The sequence below is a fragment of the Zootoca vivipara genome, chromosome 5 (genome assembly GCF_965207765.1).
Source record: "Zootoca vivipara chromosome 5, rZooViv2.hap1.1, whole genome shotgun sequence".
Taxonomy (NCBI): Eukaryota; Metazoa; Chordata; class Lepidosauria; order Squamata; family Lacertidae; genus Zootoca; species Zootoca vivipara.
The window spans coordinates 83,399,538-83,423,817 of NC_142588.1; the positions used below are offsets into that span (position 1 = coordinate 83,399,538).

Genomic DNA, 24,280 nt, shown 5'->3' on the forward strand with positions numbered 1-24,280 from the left:
TACTCTTAGGAAAGTGTCTATAGGATTGAATCATTAGGGTGACTCCAGGCAGCAACAATTTTGCAGGAGGGGTTCGAGTGCCTTCTGAAAAACACCCCAACTTCTCTCCTGTACACCAGAGATGGGAGTCTCAGGAACAAAGACTGCTCTGAGAAATAGTCTGATAAAAAATAATAATCAAAATATATGTTATGAGCAATCTGGAACAACCCTGATAATTCAGTGTATGGAAACAAATTCAGGTGTGTTCCAGTTATCGTCTGCAGATGTGATCTTTTTAAAAGACCAACCAGCAATAGGAAGTCAGCACCTAAATCGGTCACAGGTGTTTTGTTTTGTTTTGCAGTAATTCCTTTCAAAGTTGGTAGTAATATCCTATGTGGTATGAGTGGCTAGTATTCATGTAGTAGGCAAATTCTGAATGGGGGGGGGGAGTGGATAAAAGTACATCGAATACAGATGGACAATAGCCAGGCACCTCTTTAAAGAAAATAAGTATCGGTCGCAGAGCATAAGGTATTGCACTCTTAGCTGCAATTACTGTACAGTGGTACCTCGGTTTATGAACACAATTGGTTCCGGAAGTCTGTTCATAAACTGAAGCGTTCATAAACTGAAGCGAACTTTCCCATTGAAAGTAATGGAAAGTGGATTAATCTGTTCCAGACGGGTCTGCGGAGTACTCAACCTGAAGCGTATTTAACCCGAAGCATGGGTGTAATTGGTTCCGGAAGTCTGTTCATAAACTGAAGCGTTCATAAACTGAGATGAATTTTCCCATTGAAAGCAATGGAAAGTGAATTAATCCATTCCAGATGGGTCCGTGGCGTTCGTAAACCGAAAATTCGTAAACTGAGGTGTTCATAAACTGAGGTTCCACTGTACATTGCCTGGCTTTTTGCAGGGGCAAGCCATGGGGCACCTTAAAGACCTTTCCGGACTATATTTTTTGGGGGGGCGGGGGGGAAATGAACGAATTCCTATGCCCCACAAATAACCCAGAGATGCATTTTAAATAAAAGGACACATTCTACTCATGTAAAAACATGCTGATTCCCATACTGTCTGCAGGCCAGATTGAGAAGGCGATTGGGCCGCATCCGGCCCACGGGCCTTAGGTTGCCTACCCCTGCCTTAAAGACTAACCATTTTTTGGTGGCATATGCTTTTGTGGTGGAATAAACAAATTAAGAGTCAGACACGACTAAACGACTAAACAACAACAAACAAATTAGGGTCACATCCAGGTGGCGCTGTGGTTAAACCACTGAGCCTAGGGCTTGCTGATCCGAAGGTCGGCGGTTCGAATCCCTGCAATGGGGTGAGCTCCCGTTGCTTGGTTCCAGCTCCTGCCAACCTAGCAGTTCGAAAGCACATCAAAGTGCAAGTAGATAAATAGGAACCGCTACAGCGGGAAGGTAAACGGCGTTTCCATGTGCTGCTCTGGTTTGCCAGAAGTGGCTTTGTCATGCTGGCCACATGACCTGGAAGCTATACGCCGGCTCCCTCAGCCAATAATGTGAGATGAGCGCGCAACCCCAGAGTCGGTCACGACTGGACCTAATGGTCAGCGGTCCCTTTACCTTTACCTTTTACACTGTTCATCAATGTACCAAGCAGACATGTACACAAATGTATGGGCCACATGTGTGAAGCAGCAAAGGGGACAGTCCTGAAACCATTTTGACTCTCCCAGACTGACCAAATGGTTTCTCTGAAAGGAGGCAAGAAATGGAAAAAACCTCCCCATTGTCTCTCTGCTCACAAATCCTGCCTTAAGGGCACATTTAAGGTGTGAATAGGGTGAGCCTGTTCTCATTACAAAAAGACTGGCCAGGCTCCCCACCCCCACCCCATGATCCAATAAAGTGAACATTAACAGGCAGCTGACAGACATGGAATAAACAATGGGACTCAGATTTCTGTCGTGGACCGCCCTTTTCTGTGATGTATGATGCACCCGGTAGGGGTGGTGGTCTTGCGCTACACCCCTTCTGTGATGTATGTATGGGGCTTCTGGGGGTGGTCTTGAGCGCCAGGACAGGGAATTTCAAAATGTCTATATAAGGGCAGGCACACCTTTGTTCTGGGTCCTTCTCTTTTCTCCTGTGTGTGAGAGAGAACACCCTGTTTGCAACAGTCAATAAAGATCAAGCTTATTAGCTGCTTTGCTTCTCAATATTCTCTGGTTGGCCTCTGTTATTTCCTCCTACCGATGGAGAACCTTCAAAGGACTCTACAAGGGCTCTTGTAGGGCAGATTTTGTTTATTACAGTGGAATAAAGCCCATTTGATGGTAGACATTGAATGTAGTCCTTGGTAGCCTGTTTTATGCTCCCTCGTCATTAGTGAGGAACTTGAATAGCTGCGCCTGCTTGTCCTGCAGATTGGGCAAGCGAAGAAAGAGTTCACCCCAGTCACAATACCATTAACGTTTTAAATACCAGCACACAAGATGAAGGATGTGGTACAGAGGGAGAGCGAGATACATTATCCGTTGGCTCCTATCTCCCCAGGATCAGCACCTGATCAGAAAGGAGGCAGCTGTATATAACCAGTGTAGAGCTTACTGGGGGAGGCTCCTTAGCCCTACCAGGGAGCCTCTTGCATTGATGTTAGGACACACACAAAAAAAGTGGCTTCAAGACGCTGCCTCGTACTGAAGTCTTATCTGTGTCAGTGCTGTCCACACAGGGGTCACAATTGTGTCTGCCCACCCATATCACCTATGGTACCCTCCAAAGGTCTTGGAAGGTGTCCCTTCCAAAATCCACAATGCATGAAAGAGAGTTTCCCTCTTCCTCAGTTCCTGCTTGCACTGGCTCGGCATCTTCTCACCCAGGCACCCCCAAACTGCGGCCCTCCAGATGTTTTGGCCTACAACTCCCATGATCCCTAGCTAACTGGACCAGTGGTCGGGGAAGATGGAAATTGTAGTCCAAAACATCTGGAGGGCCGAAGTTTGGGGATGCCTGTTCTAACCCTTTAAACATGCCCACATTCCACAGAACACCAATGCTCCCATTGTCTCTGAACAGAGGAGAGGTGCAAAAAGTTTGTCTCTGTGAGCAAACATGGCTGCGGCTGGCGTAGGTCCATTTCCCCCATTGCTTGTGTGTGTGTGTACGGTATGTGTAATGCTCATCCATCCCAAGCTGCGTTCCTTTTCTCTTTTAAATGTGGCGGCCATTTTGTGTTGTCATTTTGTAGCTGGTGCCCACAGCGCTCGCTCGAAATCCCAAACAGAGCTTTTGGTACCCAAAAGGTACCAGCACCAACCAGCACAGGATGCAACCAATCTAAATGTTGTAGGATAAGATTGCAGCTATGGGACCCAGCCTCGCTGTCTTCTATTTACATCAGGCCTGAAACACTTGCGACCCATTAAATTAAGCTTAGGCATCTGGTGGCTTGCCGAGCCTCCAAAATGGCAAAAAGCAGGCTGATAGGAAGCAATAAATGGGGGTGGGGTGGGGTGGGGTGCTTTACACTTGCCGGGTCACAAATCAGGTCTGATGGATAAGCTGTTTCTCCTAGTCTTTGAGAGTGACAGTGGTGCTTAAGAGTAACAGCCCTGTTTTGATTTGGGCCATGTTCACACTATACATTTAAAAGCACTATTATACCACTTTAACACTCACAAATAACGGGTGCTGGGAAGTGCAGATGTTACCCAGCAATTTGGACATAACTTGGGGCCTGGTCTCTATGGCCGGAACCCAACGAAGCATTTCCACTGGTAAAAGCACTTCAGGCTGCATGCTGGAACAGCCTCTCCCTCTTCTAAATATGCCCCCTAAATATGTTCTGGGGTTTCCCCACCAACTTTCCAGAGCAGTTTTAGGGGACCCATGGTGGAGGAGAGAGACAGGAAATTCCGCCGAGCAGCCAAAAATACTTTTGCTAGCAGAACTGTTGAGCTGGATACACACCCTATATAGGCAGCAGAAAGAAATGGTGCAATGGACTATATACCATTTCAGACTTGCAGATGGGAAAACCCATGTTTTTTTTAGCTCTTCCTTACAGCTGACAAGCAAACCCTTCCTTGCAAGCAAAAAACAAGCTCAGTAGGGAGAGGGCCAGGATAGAATTGGTTACACTGCTGTGTCAATGTTCCACTTGAAGAGAGCTTCTATATGGGAGAATATTTTCATTCCTCCTCCTGCAATCTGAAGTGTTAGCCTCATTCTGCTACAGGTTGGGTCTGACTCTCTTACAATGCCTTTAGGGTCTGGGTTCAAGACTACTCAAAGACTCCCCCCCAAAAAAACCCCCCCAATGGTGTACAGTCCAAGCAAATCATACAAGTCATTGGCGGCACACGACTCTGCTGCAACGGAAAACTCTCCAACAAAGTCTTCAAAATGGATGGCACAAGATTGCATACAAAGGTGTACACATGACTTGGGGACCAGTTACAGTTTTTAGTTTTTAAGAGGGGGACACTTCACAGGTTTTGACTCAGCCACTTGATGTAGCTGTCCCTGGTTTGGATTCCTGCGAAAAAATTGGTAGGCCAAACGGTGAAGATCATGCAGCCGTGAAAACAGTCTTCAAAGTGGTCGATAGTCACCGCCACACCCGCTTTCTCTAACCGTTTGGCGTACATGAGTGCGTCATCTCTCAAAACATCTATCTCGCAAGTAAGGATGTAAGTCTTTGGCTGGATGCGGAAAACCTCCTTCTCAGCTAGCAAGGGAGCGGCACGGATGTCTAGCAAGGCAGGTATATCCCGGATTATTTCTGCCTTCCCCGTCGCGTGTGTGACAGGTTTGTAGTTCTTCCTGAACCTTGAAGGTAGGAGGAAAGTCCAATCCAGGTGTTCTCTGAAGGCATTGGCCTCACTCACATCGAGGGCGGTGTGGTTGTTGACCACCATGGAATGGGCAAAGTCGTAATTTCCGTTGAAGTAGTCTATCCAGAACTTCGCCATGACAAAACGGGGAAGGACAGGCGTGACTTCGTTCTGCTGGTACGAGGGGGTGTTGAAATCGAACGGCTGAAGGACCGGATAAATCAGAGCCTGCAGTTTAAATCTGGTGGTTATATTTTCCTCTTGACTCATCTGCGGAAGCAAGGCAGACAAATAGGGCACGATTCAGATGTTGCATGCAATACTAATACAATGTAACATATGTAAACACAGTGAGAAATGGATTGCTTTATTCTCTTTGATGCCCTCAAAAGTAAATTTCACTCTCATCAGAGAACAGAATATCAAGCCATCAGGCCTTAAAGACAGGTGTTTTTTTGGTGGTGCAAGCTTTTGTGGAATTAAGCCCATTTGATGATATGCACTGCATGTAGTCCTTAGTGGCCCGTTATATATGCTCAGTGCTGTAAAGGGGAAAAAATGGTAAAGGTTGGAGATAAATGCACTGGGATGAGAAATTGTACTCTGTGACAATCCTCCAACTGAACTCTTACAGACTGAACTTTTCCCATTCTGTTGCCATTTACTTCCCATGAGACGATGCAATCCTAGTCCATCCCAGTCCCACAAATGGATGCAGTAAAGTATTTCCCATCTGGTTCCTGTGCAGTTTTTAGAAGCAACGGCATATAAGAAACTTCACCAACTGACCTCACTCAAGGTGGGTGAAGTTGGAAGTCCTGCCGTTTACAGATTGTTTGTGTCAAAAGGAAGCACCAAAGTTAAGCAGCTTTATCATTCAAGAACTAATGTCAAGAACAATGTCCATATGAACCGACCCGGACCCTGAGATCATCCTCTGAGGCCTTTCTTCATGTGCCTCCTCCACAAGGTCTGGAGGGTGGCAACTTCTGCAGTGGCTCCCCGTTTGTGGAATGCTCTCCCCAGGGAGACTCGCCTGGCGCCTTCATTACAGTACATACCTTTAGGCACCAGGTGTTTTCCATAGAAGTTTTATTGTTTATAGCCAATGGCCATCGCAATATGTTTTTATGTTATGAACCACCTTGAGCTCTATGGATGTAGGTTGGTACAAATTTAATAAATAAGGTTTTAATTTAGACTCAGTTCTACTCTTTAAACACATTCATGTCCCACTTTTCCATCAATTAGCTATTAATCTGGAAGTTGGCTTACAGTCCAAACCAAGGACTGACACTTGCTTAAACTTGCATAATATCCCATCTTCCCACATAATGATTTCCTGCTGGAAATGGGGGCGCAATTGGCTACTGCTTTGGCAAGAAGAAGGGCGTTAGCAGTGGAAGATTTCAGGGCTAGTCAATATGGTGCTCTAAGTGTTATAGGACTGCAGGTCCCATCAACCCTAAATAGAATGACCAATGGTCAGGGCTGATGAGAGATGTGGTCCAACTGGAGGCTCCCAGTTGGCTGCCCATGTCCTTCCTAAAGTATGGAGAACATGCTGGGATAACTCATGCTAGAGCCATGCTTTGCTTGTCCTACTTCCACTCCCTGTTTTCTGTAGTCTGCGGTTACTTGGTGCCACAAACTGCAGAAAACGGGTTGGAACTGGGACATTTTGCAGTGTGGCTCCACCCTGAGTAATGGTCCCCAGCATATTCTCCACGCTTTAGGATCCCTACACGTGTCACTTATGTTACCTCTTGGCATACGGCAGCGGCCAAGTTTCCTCCTGCGCTGTCGCCCGAAATGGCAACTCTGCTGGGATCCACGGAATATCGAGCAAGGACTTCAGGGAGCATAAAATGCTTCGTAGCCTGGAGGACGTCGTTGAACTGCACTGGGAAGTGGAAGTCTGGCACGAGCCTGTACCTGCAACGAAATAAGCAGTGTCTCTTGGGAGCAGCATTCTGGACTCGGCGCTCACATTTGGTGAGGCTAAGGCCTCGGTGTGCCTTCAGACCGTATTCAAAATCTGCCATGGTCGAAAAGAACAGAAGCACACAGCCCTGCAGGATCAGACCCATGGACCGTTCTTATTCTCACAAAATACCACACTTTTCCTGTGTATAATACGCCCCCATGTATAAGATACCCCCTATTTTGGGGGAATAAAAATTAAGAAAATGTGGGGAGAGAGTTTTTGAGCTTTGTTTGCGGAGTATTGCACTCACCCGCCTGGCCGACGCTAACATTCGCGTGCGTCGCAACAGCCTCCTAACGTCTGTCCCCTCGCCGGCAGAAGCAGCCTATTGCCCGCCCAATTGCCGCAGCAACACCCAATCAACACCACCCCTTGCTGCAGACACCAATAGCACGCTGCAGACCATCTCCGCCTCGTGGAATCAACCAATCCCACGTCCCCCCTAGGCTTTCATGCAGTTCCCAGTGACTGGTACTCAAAGACATGATGCTTCTGACAGTGACGGTAGAATATAGCCATTGTGGCTTGCAGCTGTCGATAACCAGAATCCTTCGCTAGCTTGGCTAATCATTGGGCCGTAAGAGATCCAGAAATGCCAGGGAATGGCAAAGCAAAGGAGGCTCCACCATGGGAAGGGTACAAAGGGAGTTCCAACCCTCCTGGCTCAGCCAGCCTCTTGTGGTTTCTGGCTTGGGAAGATCCTCTGCTTCCACCACCAGCCTCCAGGCAAGCCTATTTTGCTACTGTGTGTAGAGCAGGCATCCCCAAACTTCGGCCCTCCAGATGTTTTGGACTACAATTCCCATCATGCCTGACCACTGATCCTGTTAGCTAGGGATCATGGGAGTTGTAGGCCAAAACATCTGGAGAGCCACAGTTTGGGGATGCCTGGTGTAGAGTGAAACATAGCTCTACTTTTAATCCAACGGGACGGTGCCCCGGGTATCATTTTGGGGGGAAACTGCTGTAGAGCATACCGTACATGTTTCTATATCAATGTTGGTCCAATAAAAGCTCTCCTGTTTGTTTCAACCAAAACACACCAGAGTGTTATGGAATTACCTGGTGTGTGTTATTTTTTCATCAGGAACATGTATCACTCTGTGGCAGCTATACATAGCAACAAGAAACCCAGCGGCCACGCTTAAAATGCCAGATTTAACAGATTTAACATAGCTTTGCCTTGCTCAAAGCTGTCATTTGTTTTCTTAGAAAAGTTGGTGCTTTATGTAAAAAGTTTGTCATTTGCACGTAAGGCCACTAGAGCGCAGTAGGTGCCCTGAGCTGGATCAAAATAAACAGAACACTTTTCATCCTGAAAAAGTTATTGGTATTTTCTTATGAATGTGCTATGTATGTTTAATGCAAACTGCTTAGGGATTTTTTTTTTTAAAAAAAATTAAGCTGTCTATAAACCTTGTTAAATAAAATAATAATAATCAAGAGTTTGGGTAAACAAAAACAAAACAAAACAACCATTTGCAGACATACATTTATAACTAGCAATATGTGCACAGTATATTTATATATTGTGTCTGAAAACAACAGTAAATATGGGGAGATAATGAATGAACCAACTGAGTGCAAAAGATCCTTGAGGGAGCAAATCAGGCAATTAGTTCTCCTTGTGGGGTTTCTTCAAGGAGAGAATCACACATCATTCAAGGAGAGAATCACACATCATTATAGTTACTTTGCCACTGGATTCCACTGGGAATGATCACAGAATAAATTAGAAAAGGGAGGAAGAAACCCCATTACTAGATATTTATGTTTTTGCATAATCAGTTACTGGGTTGTTGTTTTTTGAGGGGAGGAAGAATAACTGGGAAAGGGGGCATTTAAAAAATAAGTTAAGTAAACACTAGTACTTCATCACTCTGTTCTGTTTACTATTATCCCGGAGATTTAAAATTCAACACCTGCAATTGCTTCTTAACTATGTTCTGCTATAATGCAGGCACCCCCAAACTTCGTCCCTCCAGATGTTTTGGACTACAATTCCCATCTTCCCCGACCACTGGTCCTGTTAGCTAGGGATCATGGGAGCTGTAGCCCAAAACATCTGGAGGGGATGCCTGCTTTAATGCTTGCATGAGGAATGCCTCTTCTGAGTCTCAATTCTGCTCCCCCTCCCGTTAACGTTCTGGACACTGGGAAAGAACTGAGGATCTCTTTTAAGCCCTCTTTATGAGTTATTGACCCACATTAAGTAAACACACGGGGGGGGGGAGAGAATAAGCATACTAGCCACACCTCTTGTTACCCTGTAGGTGTGCTGGACCCCCCACAAAGCTTCAGACACCTGATTTTTCAAGGATTGTAAAGCACAAACAGAACACCCACAGTATTATAGGATGTTCCCCACTTCAGAAGATTGCCCTCCAATTCATGAATACTGTAGTTATGGGAATGTCAACTGGGGGTGGAGCTTTTACACAATCAACATTTCCCACCTTGCTTGTTGACTTTACTTGAGAAGATAATGCACGAAGATAGGATATTGCTGCCCTATTCCCCTGCAATGTAATAGCTTCTTGCCTATGGACTTCTAACAATTTTTTGTTTAAAAAAGTAACTTCCCTGACGTATGCACTAGGATTGCCACCCAATTATTAGAGCCAAGTCCATTGATCAAGTGCATTGTAAACAGCCATCAGTTCTTCAAACAATTGCCTAGCAACAGTTTTGGAAAAAAGGCATTCTTCCTTTGTATATTGTAATGTGTGAGGGGAGAGGAAACTCCTCCTTCAGAGACACTGCACGTCACTTGCGGTTTTTGTAAGGCCTTACACTTTGCCAATGTATTGCCCAATTAAATGGGGACTGCCCCTTTTAATGCCTTGGAAATGGGTTTAAGTAGAACAATACATCCAATCAGGGCCGGGTTTAGGTTTGATGAGGCCCTAAGCTATAGGTATCTATATAGGCACCCTATATACAGTGGTACCGTACCTCGACAACTGAATGATTCGACTTCCGAAGGTTTCAACTTCTGCGCTTGTGCAAAGTGGCGTGCGCGGTCGGCGCACGCGCAGAAGTGGCGCTTCGACTACCGAAGACTTCAACTTACGAAGACGGCTGCGGGACGGATCGTCTTCGTAAGTTGAGGTACCACTGTGTATAAATGAGCAAACCAGTGATATTTTAGGGAGCAGGCTAACAAGCGGGCCCATTACTTACAACATAGGAGCCTACACACCACAAAACATTGTTGCTCTTTGTAGGTTTTATTTCATTTGTTTTGCATCTTATATTTTGGAAATGTACATTCAGGTTTTTTTTCCTTTTAATTTTTTTTGGGGGGCCCCAAGAGAGTGGGGCCCTAAGCTATAGCTTGTTTAGCTTATACGTAAACCCGGCACTGCATCCAATCAAAGGCCGCAGCCCCGGTGTACAGCTTTTCAGAATCTATAAGCTATAGCAGAACCTCCGTCGACCTGGACCCTTCTAGATGTTTGGGACCGCAGCTCTCATCAGCTCCAGACAGCATGGTCAAAGGTCAGAGATGGTGGGAACCAGGTCAGAAGGCTGAGCTACAATGCAAGGAACTTGCCCCTGCATGGGGGAAAACTGTTGCAACAGCACAACAAGGAAGAGGTATCTGGATCCCTATCACCTAGGAAGATGTAAGGTCATTTGATCACAATCTGGACCAGTCCTGCCTGCTCTGACTTGGCAGCTGCTCTTCACTGTCCCATCCCTGCTACCCAGTGTTGGTTTCCAAAGTTTAGTTGTTGTTGGGACATCATGGTCATTTCAACCACTCCGACAAAGAAATATACATCCTATCCCTACCATACAGAATGCACATAGATGCATCATTAAAAGACACCGTTAGCCAACTTATACATACCGTATTTTTCCATGTATAAAAGGATGTTTTTGTATGATAAAATAATGTTAAAAATTGTGGGTCGTCTTATACACAGATAGTGCAGAGGGGGGGACGGGTGATTGTCTGCAACCACAAGCCGGAGATTGTCAGTGATGATTGGGCGGTTGATTGGTGGCTGCGGCCATGTCTGCTGTTGATTGGCTGCCGCTGCGTCAATTTGGTGGGTGATTGGAGGCTGTGGAAAGGCCTGCTGTTGATTGGCTGCCGCTGCGGCAATAGAGCATGCGATTGGTGGCTTTGGCGGTGCGTGCGATTGGCAGTGTTGGTAAGGCGGGTGAGTGATTTTTGGCAATCCCCACCCCCCAAAACTCAACAACTCTGGGCAATCTCCCCATTTTCTTAATTTGGAGTCCCTAAAAATAGGGGCTGTCATACACGAAATAGGGGCATGTTATACACGAAAAAATACGGTACATATATATCTTTTAAAATGTGAACTGAGTACATGATTTTCTTTATTTCATTGATGATCAGATCACTACACCAATGTCTGCTTCTCTGGGTATGCTATGCTGGGGATTAAACACAGGACCATTTGCAGACATCTTGTATTTTCTACCACATGCTTTTTATACCTGTAAAGAACAATCTAGGTGAATTAATGTGGTCCTTCGCTCGGGCTGCAATCCCAGACACTTACCTGAACTGGCAGTATTTCCCACAGTGGCACTTAACCTCTGAGTATAAACATTCATAATAACACAGAGCCAAAATGCAGTGGTACCTCAACTTACTAATTTAATGCGTTCCGAACGCACATTCGTAAGTCGAAAAAAATTGCAAGTCGAATCCCATAGGAATGCATTGGGAGAAAAATTTTGTAAGTCGAAGCAACCCAATCTAAAAATTCTTAAGTAGAAAAAATGCTATCTAAACTGCATCCAAGATGGCGGACGGAGCTCCGTTCGTAAGTAGAAACATTCGTAAGTAGAGGTACCACTGTACTGTGTTTGGAAGAGCATCTGACTCGGCCAATGATGGATGATTTGTGTTTGGAAACCGGGAGACAGCAAGGCTGGTTTCTGCATCGGATTCCTCACCAAAAAACTACAAGCGTGAATGCATGTATAATTGCAATGTTATCCTAAATGCAGAGGTGGCTTCCCAGGTAGGGCAATGTGGCTGTGCTAGTTTCCTGGAAGGTGCCTCGCTGTTGTTTACCTGGGGCGGGTGGTGGCACAGACAAAACTCAATGGCAGGATTGCTGGATTGGCTTTGCTGGTATATTTGGGGCGGGGGCAGCAACAGCAACCCAGCTGCCAGGAAGCTAGGACAGCTGCTCCTCTCCACCTGCATGAGCAGCTACTGTGTTTTGCTAGTCTTAACCACAAAGCCTTTCCAAACCATCCAAATTACATTGAAACCCAAGATGTACCAGCTCACCCCATGCTTGCTGTACTCACTCGATTGAAACGACAACAGCGTCCAGAGATTCAGCCATAATTGAGCAAAGATTGTTATAGTAACCTCCTCCTGGAATGAGAGAAACAACCAGTTATTTCATGAGGCATGTCTAAATCACCCTTTATGCAATGGTCATAGGGCAGATTGCACATTAAGAATATACTAAACACCTAAGGCATTAAAACTAATCAACACTTAGGACAATTACAGGGCGATCACATATATCTAGATTTAATCCTTTAAATCGGCAGCAGGGACTGGCAGCCCTCTGTATGTTGCTTGGCAACCCCACCTCTAGCCAGCATGGACTACTGCAATGCGCTCTACATGGGGCTACCATTGAAGGTGACCTGGAAAGTACAACTGATCGAGAATGCGGTGGCTAGACTGGTGACTGGGAGTGGCCGCTGAGACCCTGTAACACCGGTCTTAAAAGACCTGCATTGGCTCCCAGTATGTTTCCAAGCACAAGTTAAAGTGTTGGTGCTGACCTTTAAAGCCCTGAACGGCCTCAGTCCAGTATACCTGGAGGAGCATCTCCACCCCCATCGTTCATCCCGGACACTGAGGTCCAGCTCCGAGGGCCTTCTGGCAGTTCCTTCCCTGTGAGAAGTGAAGTTGCAGGGAACCAGGCAAAGGGCCTTCTCAGTAGTGGCGCCCGCCCTGTGAAACGCCCTCCCATTGGATGTCAAGGAAATAAACAACTATCTGACTTTTAGAAGACACCTGAGGGCAGCCGTTTAGGGAAGTTTTTAATGTTTGATGTTTTATTGTGTTTTTAATATTCTGTTGTGAGCCATCCAGAGTGGCTGGGGAAACCCAGCCAGATAGGCAGGATAGAAATAAATAAATTATGGTTATGATTATTGCCACGAGGCAGCTTCCTCTGCAACTCAGGACTCTTTGCATCTATTGGTTCCACCCTCCATCGATCACTCAGATGTCTAAACTGCTGTTAACTTATCCAGGGAGCACAAAACAGGGCTGTGGAAGGATGCAGTGGGAAGAGCACATAGCAGCTGTCCAGAAGACATACTTGCACTTGCCAGGGCCCATCCTCCTCCGTGGATGTAGACCACACTGCGCCTTAGTTTTGCCCCTCCTTTTGCCAGCGGCTCATACACTCTGACCTCCACGCCATCAAACTGAGTATCTGTTATCTTCACTCCTTCCGAGGACTGGGGATTCAGCTGTTCGAAGGCACCAATCAAGAAGTTCAGGGCTCTCAGATGATGGCCAAGTCCCAGGAAATGAACCAGATTGCACTGGAAGGAGAAGAACGAGAAAGGAAGCTGAAAAAAGAGGGTGGGGTTTGAAAGGAGGAGGGAAGCAAGAACCCCTGTAAACATTAACTTCGCCAAAGAGCATGCCTTGAAGTGTGAACCTTTCTATTTGTTCTAAAGTAGTAGGATTGCAAAAGTCTTAGAAACTCAAATGACCCTCTTTGGCTGGCGGATTTGCGTCCTCCATCAACACAAAGGCTGCAATCCTATTCTTGCTTTCCTGGGAGTAAGTCCCACTGAAACTTAATTGTGAGCTGATTGTATAGGATTGCATGGTTAATGTTTCCTGCCTCAGCATGAGATCAGGTTACCAGTGCCTGTAAAGCTAGGAAAGGGAACCTGCGACCTTCCAGCTGTTCCTGAACTACAACTCCCAGTCTCTTGCTATCAGCCCAGATGGCTCCATCAATATCTGGAGGACCAAAGATTCCTCCCATCCCTGCTCTAAAGCAGGGGTAGCAGACCCACAGCTCAATGTGCTAAAACAATAAAATGATGCAAGGCCTGAGAGCGAAAATATGGCAGAGTGCCTGAATGTTTTGTTGTTGACTTTTAAAGTAGGCATGTCAAAGGAACAGAGAAGTGAACCTTTAGCAGAGATTTTGTAATGCGTCAGATGATCAGTGACGAATCAATTGCAAAATCTTTTTGGGGGGTGGGTGGGGAAGTACTCCTCCAACCACAATTAAGGGTCATAAAAGGTAAAAGGCAAAGGACCCCTGGACGGTTAGTAAGTCCAGTCAAAGGCTACTATGGGGTTGCGGCACTCATCTCACTTTCAGGCCGAGGGAGCTGGCGTCTGTCCACAGACAGCTTTCCGGGTCATGTGGCCAGCATGAAAAAACGCTTCTGGCGCAATGGAACACCGTGACGGAAACCAGAGTGCACGGAAACACAGTTCACCTTCCTGCCACAGCGGTACCTATTTATCTACTTGCCCTGGTGTGCTTTTGTACTGCTAGGTTGGTAGGAGCTGGGACCAAGCAATGGGAGCTCATCCTATCGCAGAGATTCGAACCGCCAACCTTCTGATCGGCAAGCCCAAGAGGCTCAGTGGTTTAGACCACAGCGCCATCCGCATCCATTTTACCTTTGTCTTATTAAGGGTCATAATGTAAACCTAGTTGTATTAAAGCGAAAGGGCTGCCTAACTGCGGTATTTTTAAAAAAGCAGCACACGGTGGGTGTCATTTTGAGCAACCAAATGACCACTCTTCTAACACAGAGCCCATTCACACAAATGCTTTGGTGCTCACGAGGTCACCAACAAAGAAATGTAGCAAAGGAGTTGCCTGAACGCTCTGCTAAAACCCCAGTGTGAATTTGAGACACCATGATAAACACTGTGATTGCTTCACCACTGGTAGCAAGCAACAGCAGATTTGCAAAATCCTAACATGCCACACCGGGAAGGGATTTCTATGGGACATAGAAAATGCTATCAACTAAGACTGCAATATATGCATAGGTAGTTTGAGAGGAAGCTTCACTGAAAACAGTGTGGTGGCTAGTTTCAAAATACAAATGCACAGCATCGCAGTGCAACATTTAAATTAGAATTATTTATCTGTGCTAGCAACTTGTGTATATGAGTAAAGAAACCTATTTTTTTTTGTCCAACGTCCATATTATTCATATAAGGTAATGACTGGGTTCCAATTTAATACTAAATTATGACTGAGCATTACATGAACAAACCTTGGGCCTCTCCTTGTAAACTTTCACTTCCATTTTCAACTAACCACAGTTTAGCGTTCTGTTATAAAATCATATTGGGGGGGATTGCAGGACACCATTATTAATGAACAGAGAGGGGTGACAGAATTTGACAGCTGCAATACCCAGAATCCTGTTCAATGCCATCTTCCCTGTCTCCCCACCCCTCCCGCTAGGAAGCGACCCTGCCTGAAGGAAGGCTTAAGGATCTGCATATGCACAACAGTTAGCATAAACTCACACATTTCCCCTCTCCACCTCCCCTCCGCCCAGAACAAAACAATGTTTCCAGAAGAAGGGGGGGGGAAACCGCCCAAATCCAAACTGACACTTTTCTACTCAAGTTAATAATACAGCCTATTATATGTTCTCTTACCATGAAATCTCTATCCGCTGCCTCTGTATTAGAATTGCTGTTTTATATCTTAGAACTGTATATGTCAGGACTGCTACCTTTTAATTAGAAATCCCTGTATTAGGTATGTTTTCCAGGTATATTTTCTGTATGAACCCTGTATGATCCCAACCCACCTGAACCTTGCCCTACTACCACCCTATACCCATTCAAGGACACATGGACAATAGAGGGATTAGCTGGAACAACTTTATTCAAATAAATTGCCATCCTCAACGTAGCCCACCCTTCCATGGCCTGGAGGAAAACACCTGCCGGGTGGACTTCCACCCCACGGAAATTGCCAGGAACTGCCCCACCTCTGCACCCATCTCGACTGATTGCCCCTCCTGCCAAACAAAGGGAAATGCCATCAACGACAGGGGAAGAGCGATTGACATCTCCCCATCTGAAAGGAAAAGCCATCTCCGCACCCAGCTAATCCGATCCCCCACCTGTCGCCCTTGTCTCCCCCTCCCTCCCAGTCCAGAGATTTCCATGCAGGAACAGGAGGGTATATAAGGGGACTTTACCATTTCCCGGGGTTCCTTCCTTTTCCAGAGGCAGGGACCCTACAGCTGTAGTTTCTGCATTTCTGCAATAAAGGGATCAGTTTGTTTTTCCTGACAGCATCGTGTGGTCTCTGTCATTTTCCCGGCGGAGCTGAACTTAGTGCAAATTTTGGAGCTTCCGACCCGCGTCTGTCCTTCTTAAAAGGCAACGCATTTTGGGGTACATTTTTCATAACAGTTCCATCTAAACGCTAAACTGTGGTTAAGCTCAATTGCAGTTTGTTGAAAGCAAGCCAACTTCATTAACCACAGATTGAAGTGGGCTTGTTTCCCAAAAACTGAAGGGCCCAATCATACGGTAGTTAAGTCTAACCACAGCTTATCTGGGTTCAGACCAAATGCTAAACTATGGTTAGGTAAAAAAGGAAGTGAAACCTCCCAATCTTCTCATGGCTGCACTGGAGGGGGAGAGGAGAGCTAATGAACCTAAAGATAATTCACATAACACCAAATCAGGGGGAGGGAACCCCAAGGATCACATTCCCTTTCGACAATCTGTTGGGAACTGCAAAGGCCAGAGCCAAATGTGGGCAGGGCACTCCTTTTACATTTATTTCTGCCACTTCTTTCCCTACTTTCTACCCACATGTTATTAGCCTGAGTACCACTGGCTGCCCACCTCTGCACTATGCAAAACCATAGTTTAGCTTTGCACGGCAGTGAAAAGGATCAGGGAGGAGCGAAAGCAGCTGCAAGCTCCTCTCTGGGAGGCTGCATGCTCGCAGTCCTGTTGAGCTTTCTTTTTTTTGCTTAGTGTGATGTCTGCACCATGCCAAGGGCTCACTCTCCTGACAACTTTCCCAGGAGGCTGCACAAGAGAATTTCCTGATGGATCGTGTCCCATAAGTGCAAACCTTAAGGAGCTGATGCATGAGGAGTTTTGTTTATATATTTCAAATAGGAAAAACTTCATTTGCCACTTTGTACAATCCAAACAACCTAGAATTAGGGCTGGGTGATATCTGGTTTTCAACATTGCTGTATATCACCAGCTAAACATCACAGTATACTGATATATCACAATGTCTGAAATAAGGATGGAGCTATGTAGGAGCACTGGGTGGCCTCGTGGTTTTTCCCACATTGTGCTTTTTGCCTAGCATACACAGAGATTCACAATACATTGCCTGGTCAAATTTTTTTGAAACCAATATGATATGGACTTGAAACCGGTTTAGGATGATATATCGCCCAGCCCTAACACACATCATGGTTCGTGATATATTGCCAGGTCAAAAACTACCGTATGAAACAGATATCACAATATGGACTTCAAACCTGTTGTATTATGTTGCTCTTTCGTATGGCAAAACCTGCTAATAGCTGATAGTTCTGCAAAGCTCTACTCCTTTCCCTGTTGCCTTTGGACAGTGCCAGATGTTTTTATATTTCTTTAAATGCAGCCACTGAACTTTCACCTATTTCTGAATGTGCTTGCAGCTTGCTCCTCTTTGTCCCAATACTTTCTCCCTTTGGGGTTCAACTGAGGGCAGAGATCACCCAGCTCTGCTGACTGTCTAGCCGTACAAATTATGCAAAAGGTTGTTGTTGTTGTTGTTTTAAAAAAAATATTCATCTGAAAACAATAAATGTATCATACGATAAAACTGCCCTTTCACCCAGTAATCTAAGGGTTTGCTGTTTTAACAACAAAATTGGTGATAATGGCAAAGTCTTATCTTGGGATGTTCGGGGGAGGGGGATTGGAAACCTTCCAAATGAGATACTGTATTCAAGATAAAGGTAAAGGTAAAGGGACCCCTGACCATTAGGTCCAGTCGTGACCGACTCTGGGGTTGCGCGCTCATCTCGCATTATTGGATGAGGGAGCCAGCGTACAGCTTCCAGGTCATGTGGCCAGCATGACAAAGCTGCTTCTGGAGAACCAGAGCAGCACATGGAAACGCTGTTTACCTTCCCGCTGTAGCGGTTCCTATTTATCTACTTGCATTTTGACATGATTTCGAACTCCTAGGTTGGCAGGAGCTGGGACCAAGCAACGGGAGCTCACCCCGTCACAGGGATTCAAACCTTCTGATCAGCAAGCCCTAGGCTCAGTGGTTTAACCACAGCGCCACCTGGGTCCCTGTATTCAAGATAGGGCTGGGCAATAATATCAACAGATTGTCCAAAATAACCTGCCTCTCTCCCCGCTCACCAGCAGCATGCTGCCCTGGAAGGATGTGTGCCCTCAGGCTGTTCTCCTAATGTTCTCCTAATGGACTTAACCCCTCTTCCATCACGCTCCAATATAGCAAATGCAAGACATAATTCGCCTGAGCCAAAAGCAAGGTGACCCGCGTGATTCCAAGCCCCTGCCGTACCAGCTTATCCCAGAACAAAGCAGATTACGGCTGCTACCTCCCTAACAAAGACAACACAGCTTATTGTTGTAGATCTCATCAGGCTGAAGGTGTTCCAGGAAGGAATTATGTTGCAGGTGCAGAACAAATCTCAGGTGCCTTTGCAAAGTTGCTATTCCAGCATCGATGCAGCAAAAAGGATTTTTGGGGTCCTCAGCCAGACTTCTCTTGCTGGTTGGTCTCAGTCAATTGCCCTGTGCTGTCAGAAACCTAGGAAGGCAACGCAGCTAAGAATTTGCATGCTGTGATCCATTTAATTCTAGGATCAAAGAGGTGAGCCAGATGAGGTCAGGATAGGTCAATAAAGGGTGGCTGTCGCCACCATGCCCCGATTCTGAGCTTCCTGCATTGGGGGAGGGGGGCAACTCTCATTGGCCGTAGTTGAAGTCACAACACTGATTCAGCACACCCTTGGTCTCATTCAGTGAGGGACTGACTACAACTCCCATCATGCCCAACCACTGGTCCTGGTAGCTAGAGATGATGGGAGTTGTAGTCCAACAAAAAGCTGGAGACGCTTTTTGGACATCTTTTTGTCCATAATAGTATTTGTTCACAGGACTATGGTATGCATTTTTTATGCTTTTATATTGAAAGCCACTCTGTGATCTTTGGATGAAGGGAGGGAGGGAGGGAGGGAGGGAGGGAGGGAGAGAAAACAAAGCCTAAGCAAAAAGGCCTAAGCCCTGTTGTGCTGGTTTTCTATATCCAGCGAGCTTTCAACACAGGAGTCCATTCTAAAATGTGACTCCTGCTCCACAGGCCAAAGTGGAGCAGTCCATTCTACGACCTCATTCTGTCATATTTATAGGCCAGACCTAAGTAATTTGTAGCGCAACAAAAGCATGGTTCACAGGAGGGCGTTTATGCATGCATGCACCTCCACCAAGTCAGAACATTTGCCCATGCAGCTCAGTATATTCTACACTGACTGGCAATAATTTCAATAAGTTCAATAATTTCAACCTGAACCCCCCAAGAATGGGCCTTCCTCCTTCCTAAAAAAAAGCAAAAAAGCTCATCAACTTTGACCTGAACCCCAAAAAAGGGGGTAGATCACTGCCAGTTTTAAACTCTGTGAGTAGATCGCTACGGTATCTCTTGGAAGTTGGCCACCCCTGGTTTAAGACATTGAGAAGGCTAGTCAAGCAGCCTGGGTCACCTGTTTGCCCTCACCAAAGGCATGAAAGCACTTCAGGAAACAATTCTGCCTTTCAGGTTTACAAACCAGTTCTACTCCTGCAACAATTTTTAAGGGTGGGACGCGGTAAGGAAAGGTGTCGAATGCACCCTTCAACATTGGTTATTTCAATGGTTTACAAATTTTCATAAAACTGTCTTTGCATCAGTACATCTGGGGAGCAACCTCTCTGTCTAGCAGAGGATTCTGAAAGCCCAGCGGTGCAGTTCTGTGATGTTAGGCTATGCGATTTATAGTCTTACGGGCTGCAGGTCTTGTTTCAATGGCAATGCACATTGCTAACTACTGTACTTGAAGCCAGTTTACTTAAAGGATCAACTTACCTCATATATGCCCAATTGACCACTTCACTTTGCAGAACTGGAACTACAAGTGCCACAAAATGTTTATTCTGCAGTTCCAAGGGACTGATCCATCAGTGTGGCAGCTCCTTTGATATTAAGCAAGTTCCTTTCCTGTACTTTTTTCAGCACCTGCTAAAGACCTTTTTTGCTTAGGCAAGTCTCCCCAGAAACGTAAAGTTGACATGTATTTTAAAATCTTATTTTATTAACGGCTGGTTGTTTTTTTGGTTTTGTGGGGGGATGTCCAGCTTGTTTTAACTTTGGGCTTTTATCAATAATTTCATGTAAACCACTTAGATATTTTTACGATTAAGTGATCTACAAATTCCATGAAATAAATAAAATGAATATGGCAAGGCTGCATTGTAGGGCTTGTGTGTGTGTGTGTGTGTGTGTGTGTGTGTGTGTGTGTGTGTCTGTGCCCTCTTGCTGAGTGGAACCCTGAAGTTAAGCCCTGGCCTGATTGTGCCATGGGGAAAGTTTGCTAAAAAATACATTCATTTCATACAAGACAATGCATCACATAAACAGAGAGTGTGACCTTTTAAAACACCCACAACCATGCTATCCTTGGACACTTATGGCCCTCTACATGTTGTGGGACTCCAATTCCCATCAGTCCTTGCCAGAACAGCTGTTGGCCTTGGGTGGTGAGGCCACAGGTTTCCCCTTCCTGTTGCATGAGCAGGAAGTCTAGTTCTGGCGGAGAAAGCAGTCTGTTTCAGAGCTCTTATGCTATTGCTCATCTTATCACCAAGGGACCTCTGATCAGCTTCCAGAACCGCCCATCCCCCCATCATTCCCAGGAGCACAACTTAAAAAACACAAAGGTATCGGAATGTTGTGCATTCCAAGGGCACATCTTTTAAACGTGAACACCACCACCTGACATCCTTTTTCAAGGAGACCAGGCGAGATGCAAAATGTGTTTGTTATCTGTCAAAGGGTTTCATTGCTTTGACTTGGATTTCTGGGGCACCTGGGAGCTTGGGCTAGGCAGCAGCGCAGGGAAATATTTCAAATAAACAAATAAATGGCAATGCCAAATGGAAGGAAGGCCTCTCAAGCCAACATAGTTTATTAGAGTACGTCTGGAAGGAAAAGATGCTTCAGATAGGGAAACCAGATGATAAGGAAGATCTACACTCTGCCCTAGGTGTACCAGGGGTCCCCAAACTAAGGCCCGGATGCAGCCCAATCGCCTTCTAAATCCGGCCCATGGACTGTCCAGGAATCAGCATGTTTTTACATGAGTAGAATGTGTCCTTTTATTTAAAATGCATCTCTGGGTTATTTGTGGGGCATAGGAATTCGTTCATTTTTTTTCTTCTTCAAAATATAGTCCGGCTCCCCACAAGCTCTGAGGGACAGTGGACCTGCCTCCTGCTGAAAAAGTTTGCTGACCCCTGTTATACTGTTCATCAGGGCTGTCCTAAGCATATGCGGCGTTGGGGTGCAAAGATCCGCCCGGCGCCCCCCCCCCCCAGGTTGCCCAGTCCCAGCCACTTAGGAGGGCAGAGCCGGCCAGCTGCCTCAGCTTCTCGCTGGCTCGGTCAGCCCCAAACTCGCGGCGCAGAGCTGTCCCAGACTCAACTCTCGGGCCTCGGACTCTCGGTCTGGCGTCCCTAAGAGCCCAGTGCCCGGGTGCTCCGCACCCCTAGCACCTATGGGTAAGACAGCCCTGCTCTGCGTACAACCTGAAGCTGAAGTATGGAGGGTGGACACAAGAGAGGGGGCATTTCTGGCACTGTCCTGTTGCCCCTGCAATTGTAGAATATTCACCCCAAAGAGTCTTGTATAGCGCTTGTGTACATGTATTTTCCAGCATCAGACAAACGCCTCTTCCTTATCTCAAGCTTTTTCCATTTTTAAAGAACATTATCCAATATCTTTCTACCATCTTTTATTGACATATCTGAGCCTTCAGCAATTATGATAGGAACTGCAGCTCAAAAACCTGGAGGGCATCTGATTGGAGAAGGCTGGGCAATATGATAGTGCCAATTAGGTGTTTTGAGCTCTTTGCAATTTGGGCATTGGGTTTTTAAAATGTTTTTAATACATGCTTTTGATTGCACAGAGACTCCTGGCTATGGGGCAACTCAGGAATACAACGAAGAATTTTTATTTTTAAGCTGAACAAGGCAAGACACCTTGAATCACCTTTGCAAAATGCACATGCATGTCAGAAAGGGTCCCCCATTCCTAACATTTCTAAATAATGCCCATCCTAGAGGAACTATAGCAGGGACAGGGGCCCCTTTGCCCACCCCAGATGTTCTTAAGATTCAAATTCCCACTTGGCTGCAAAGCTCCCTGGGTGACCTTGGGCCAACTCTCAGCTTAACCTGCCTCGAAGGGTTGTTGTTGAGGATAAGATGGAGATGGGGAGAACAACTACACCACCTAAAGCCCCTTGAAGGAAAGACTGGATATTTTAAAAATGTAAGAAAAATAAACTACATATTGTCTACACTGACTGGCAGCAGCTCTCCAGGGTTTCAGGCAGGGAGTATGTCCCAGCCCTACCAGAAGCTGCCTGGGATTGAACCCGGGACCTTTAGAAGCTCTCAAGGCCTTCTTATCCCCAGGGCCACAAGTTCTCCTGCCCTGGATTACATGAAAGAAGACTGGGGGGGGGGGGTGTTAATGCTTTGCTTTTGTTTGTTTCATTATGTACTGTATTTTGCGTTCACGTTTTGTGTTTTTATGCTGTGCAACCGCCCTGTGATCTTCGGAGGAAGGGCGGTCTACAAATGTAATAAATAATAGCAACAGTTGAGAGCAGCGCCTCCAATGCCCTTCCCGCGAGTCATGCGCCGCAGTGGATCGGAAAAGGGCGACTGGGGCGGGACCGCGAGAGAGAAGGCTGGAAAAGCGGAACGAACCAAGCGCGACCTGCTGCGTCAGGCAAGAGAAGAGAGCCCGGTTTGCCCGGCGCTGAAACGGCGGCTTTGCTGTATTTTAAAAGGCTGAACGTCCCCCGCGGTTGCGGGGTGCAAAAGGGGGGGAGGAGGAAACGCCCCCCCCCCATTTTTAGCAATTGCTCCGTCGCCGGCGAAGGAGGAAAGAAACAGAAGGGAAGCACCGATTTCTCCATTACGCACAGCAAACACACGCCGAAATGCGCGCCCCGCGGCTCTCACTGCAGCAAAGCGGCACGAGCTTAGCATCGCCGCCGACAACATCTGCTTGAGAGATGCTTTCTCCCAAGCAGGCAGAAGATCCCCACCTATATAGACCCTGAAGCGGTTATTTCTGCTTCAAGCGATCGCGGAGATCGGAGGGGACGATCGCCAATGAGCTCCTCGCGGCGCCTGCCGTTATCTTCCTAACCCAAGGGTGGGGGGGGAGAGATGGAGGGGGTAAAGAGGGGTTTAGCTTGGGAAGAAAGGAGGTGCAGGGGGGGGGTCCCCCGCCTTACCGATTGCTGAGCCACCCTGAACGAAGCATCCAGCAGCATCAGCCGCCAAGGCTCCGAGACAGTGCTGGGCAACGGCAAGTAGACATAATAGGCAGTGAGAGCCAGCAGCCCAGCCAAGAGCACCGCGGCGGACTTCATGGTGACGGGCGGTGGGGATGCTCGAGCGCGCAGCCTCGCCTCTCCGGCTCCTTTCGCGAAGGGGTGACTTTTTTGCGGCAAAGTTTGCTCGCAGCGCCCATTCAAGGGTTTCATAACCTTCACAAGCCAATCAGAGGGGAGAGCCAGCAGAGGAAGTCCAGGCTCTTCCGTCCCCTGCGAGCCCTCGTGTCCTTGCGATTGTTTTCATTTGGGGCGCTGCTGGCGCCGAGCCGCGCGCAGAGACACCTAGGGGTCGAGCGCAAGCGGTGCAAGGAAAGGAGGGGAAAGCCGTCCTCTACTCTGGCTCGCCCATAATTAAGGTCCCAGGGAAACGACGAAGGCTGTGCTCGCACAAGGACACAAAGCAAGAAGAAGAGCCTTGCCTGGATCAGGGCCCATTATCCTTCCAGTCCAGCATCCTGTTCTCCCGTGGGAAGCCTTTGCCCTGGGTGATGCCTCTTGACGGGAGTGGAAGCATTGTGGCTTTTGGCCATTGATATCCTTGCCCTCCATGAATTTGTCTACAGCAGGCACGTCCAACAGGTAGAGCGTGATCTACCAGTAGATCACTGGACGTCTGTGGTAGATCACTAGTAGATCACTGGCTCCCCTCAACAATTTTGACTCCCCTAAAAAAGCTCAACAACTTTGACCTGAACCCCTAGAAATGGGCTTTCCTCCCTATAAAAGCTCCACAACCTGAACCCCCTAAAATGGGGTACAGTAGTACCTCTACTTACGAATTTAATGCGTTCCGA

The 24,280-nt window shown here is 46.7% G+C and overlaps 1 protein-coding gene across 2 annotated transcripts; it reads right to left on the reverse strand.

Moving 5' to 3' along the window:
- Positions 1–2,248: 2,248 nt before the first annotated feature.
- NCEH1 (neutral cholesterol ester hydrolase 1) lies at positions 2,249–23,758 on the reverse strand. 2 transcript variants are annotated; one of them, XM_088669203.1, is made up of 6 exons: positions 23,385–23,758; positions 13,124–13,352; positions 12,087–12,156; positions 9,741–9,902; positions 6,562–6,733; positions 2,249–5,068 (listed from the first exon to the last, which is right to left on the reverse strand). In XM_088669203.1, the coding sequence occupies exons 1-6, from the start codon at positions 23,634–23,636 to the stop codon at positions 4,451–4,453; spliced, it is 1,503 nt and encodes a 500-aa protein (XP_088525329.1). In that variant the 5' UTR covers positions 23,637–23,758; the 3' UTR covers positions 2,249–4,450. The 2 variants fall into 2 exon arrangements, with proteins under 2 accessions (XP_088525329.1, XP_034989444.3); XM_035133553.3 differs by lacking the exon at positions 9,741–9,902 and having other exon boundaries at positions 23,385–23,584.
- Between the last annotated feature and the right edge of the window lie 522 nt (positions 23,759–24,280).

Excerpts from the sequence above, each read along its gene's own strand:
- NCEH1 (XM_088669203.1), bottom strand. The coding sequence starts at position 23,636 with ATGAAACCCTTGAATGGGCGCTGCGAGCAAACTTTGCCGCAAAAAAGT. Across the intron at positions 13,353-23,384 it reads TCAGGGTGGCTCAGCAATCG|TGCAATCTGGTTCATTTCCT; the intron begins GTAAGGCGGGGG and ends TTCTCCTTCCAG. Across the intron at positions 9,903-12,086 it reads GCTGTTGTCGTTTCAATCGA|TGGTACCTCAACTTACGAAG; the intron begins GTGAGTACAGCA and ends ATTTATACACAG.